A 2973-nucleotide genomic window follows, 5' to 3' on the forward strand; every position below is an offset into this window, starting at 1 on the left:
TATATATATATATATATATATATATCAATTAGTTGATTCACTTTATTTTTAACCAAAGCAGGGTATATATAGATAGTTATTTCATCATCTTTGCACACTGCACCATTACACATATACATATGATATATGTTGCTATTGCCTGTGTCATGTTGCCACTGAGAACAAAAACAAACAAACAAATAGAGCCGGATTCCTTGTGTGCGAGCACTTATTAGGCCAATAAAGCCCATTCTGAATTTAAAGTTGTATTAAAGTTACACAACTTCCTGTGTGTTTGCCTTTCTATCCGGACCTTGACGTTTTTCTGCAAGACTGGGCCCACACTGACGTAACTTCTTAATTGCATTCATGCATTTGAGGGAGGGATCAAAAGTGATTGTGCAGTCCCCCCAGCCCCCCAGCCTACCATTGACAAAGTGAATCTCATGAATCAAAGTTTAAAAGGAAAGAATAGAAAGACACAGCTCATTTGATTAATGAATCTGTTTATTTATTGTTTATTGGATTCGATTTGACTCCAGTTATAGGCTATGTTTGGAAATGTGTAAAGGTTTTATGCAGATACACAGAAAAAACAGTCTTGGCTTAGCGCAGCGGGCAGTATGGATCACTTATCAAACAAAAGCTGCATCAAGTGTTACAGCGGAAAATATTTTTTGTCTTAAACTGTAATGAATTCGTAATGGCAGTAAGTCTGTGGGTAGTCAATTATTCATGGAGACAAAACCTGAAGTAGTGTCTGACAGGATTTTGTTTCCGGTTCACAGAAATCCCTCAGAAATCATCCCAGTCTGTGCACGGCTCCACCGAGTCCTCGGTATAAAGGCCAAATGAACCGCTTCCCAAAAAATGCTTGACCTGAAAAAGACAGAAATAAAAAAAAATGACTAACATGAAAAGCTGTAAAGACCAACAGCCAGTATTGAATTTGCCTTACTTTGGGAATAACCGGGGCTGTTAATGTCCTTTCACAAAGTCCGTCCCAGTTGAATCCTTCAAACCATCTGAATAAAAACAGAACATCATAACAACATGTTTCCAAGCAGAGCCTCAATGTTTCTCTCCAGAGTACCCAAAACAAAAATCCATCATCTTACTTGTGTTTCTGAATGTCCCTGGCCCCATTTCTCTGACTGCCCAGTCTCTCTGAGGGATTGCTCCTTGAACAGACCAGCAAATAAGCTGAATTAATAATCAGTTTCTCATCTTTAGGAGGTGGTATTACAGCACACTTGCACTGTTTCTGTCTGGTTTTGTGTGTTGAGGGTGGAAAAAGTGTGAAAAAGCACTAAATAACAATAATTTTTTTAAAAATCTGTCCAAGCTTTCACACTGTGCTTAGTGGCTCATATTCACACCTGCACAGTTTCTTTATGAGACTGGAGGCACTTCTGCAGATGGTTTTTGGAAAGTCGACCTGATCGATGCCACGAATTGTTGCAGTGAGAATTTTCAGGGGGTCAGAGTGGCTGAATGGGAGCCTGGAGAGGAGAACAGGTGGCCGTCAAGATAACTTCAATCTGCAATCGGAAAAATATGCTGGAAAAAAAGGAGGCTTGTCCAAAAATTTGAAAAGCTTACCTACCACTCAGAAGTTCAAACACAAAAACACCCAGCGACCACAAGTCTGCACACATGTTGTGGCCTTTGCTCGAGATGATTTCAGGTGCCATGTAGCCCAGCGTACCACAAAACGTCCACGTTTTCTTACCCACCTCAACCTTCTTTAGACACCTGGAGCCAACCTGCAAGAGACAGATATGAGTACATTTGCTCTCACCTCTGCTACATTTCATTTAACAAGACGTGACGTTAAGATTGTAGTACCAGCTTGGCATAACCATGCTCATCCAGAAGAACATGTTCAGGCTTGAGGTCCCTATAGATGACACCTTGACAGTGCAGAAAGGACAAGGCCTTTACAACACAAGCTGTGTAGAACCTGGTGCTCCATTCATCCAAATATCCTCTGAAACAGTTTGGAGAAGTGGCTGACATCAGGTGCAGGCCATTTAATATTTTACTGTGAGGAAACACAGTGGGACTACAAATACAGGCCTGAAATATTCCGTTTATTCTTAAGTACTTACTTGTCTTTGAGTAGATTAGATAAATCTCCACCAAGACAAGCTTCTGTCAAAACATACAGACGCTCTGCATCTTTAAAGGTGTTGTGCAGCCTGTAATCAATGAAAATAAAAATTACTTTAGATCTTTCTACTCAGCATCAACAATATTTTACTAGACCTAAGTATGGGACACACCTGACTATAAATGAACAGCAGGTCTCCATTAGGATGTGGCTTTCTCTCTGGATGTGCTCTCGTTGGCCACTGCTGACAATCAGCTTCTTCTTGAGGACCCTCATGGCAAAAGGACACTTTGTCTTGCTCTTCAGTTGCACCTTACAGAGAACAGAAGTAAATGCATTACATTATAGACACATCGCCGAGGGCGAGCTGCTTGCAGATTGACCCTCACCAGGTCTACGTGACCAAACTCCCCGACCCCCAAAGGGCAAATAATCTGGAAATCACTTAAGGTGGAAGTAGACAGGAGGGTAGGATCCGCATCTGAGCTGCTTACAAGGAAAACAGGGGTGAGCTTTTATTCTGGGTCTTCTGTATATAGAAATGAAACAGTGTTTTAACGCTCCTCACTAGACTTCAGGTTCATTGTTTTGTTGCTCCTCTTGACTGCAATCAGGTGTCAAGCCTTCAATGATGCCCTTAAAGGTGCTGTAGTACAGACAATTATGAACATTCACGTTAGATAAAGCACATTTTCAAATCAGAGAGTAATGTGACAGCTGAATCACTTACAGTTTGTGAACAAAAAATATCCACTCACTCTCTGTCCATTACCAGGCACGTAACTTCTCCAGCAGCTATCACACTCACAGTCCGAATGTCCTCTCTGAAGACAAGCAAGTATCACAAAAATAAAACACAAGACTATCAATGTATATATATA

At 40.9% G+C, this 2973-nt stretch overlaps 1 protein-coding gene across 1 annotated transcript in view; it reads right to left on the minus strand.

Moving 5' to 3' along the window:
• Positions 1-658: 658 nt before the first annotated feature.
• Positions 659-2973, minus strand: part of prkg1l (protein kinase cGMP-dependent 1, like) — a 6733-nt gene continuing 4418 nt past the window's right edge. Inside the window, exons 10-20 of the mRNA XM_005729392.1 lie at positions 2851-2916; positions 2661-2738; positions 2482-2578; positions 2265-2404; positions 2091-2180; positions 1828-1969; positions 1582-1745; positions 1359-1481; positions 1098-1160; positions 938-1004; positions 659-858 (exon numbers count right to left, since the gene is read on the minus strand). Of these exons, the coding sequence (XP_005729449.1) occupies positions 775-858; positions 938-1004; positions 1098-1160; positions 1359-1481; positions 1582-1745; positions 1828-1969; positions 2091-2180; positions 2265-2404; positions 2482-2578; positions 2661-2738; positions 2851-2916 (1114 nt within the window). The 3' untranslated portion in view covers positions 659-774. The remainder of the gene's footprint in view (positions 859-937; positions 1005-1097; positions 1161-1358; positions 1482-1581; positions 1746-1827; positions 1970-2090; positions 2181-2264; positions 2405-2481; positions 2579-2660; positions 2739-2850; positions 2917-2973) is intronic.

The sequence above is a fragment of the Pundamilia nyererei genome, unplaced genomic scaffold (assembly GCF_000239375.1).
Source record: "Pundamilia nyererei isolate P.nyererei 1_Seehausen unplaced genomic scaffold, PunNye1.0 scaffold00033, whole genome shotgun sequence".
NCBI classification, from domain to species: domain Eukaryota; kingdom Metazoa; phylum Chordata; class Actinopteri; order Cichliformes; family Cichlidae; genus Pundamilia; species Pundamilia nyererei.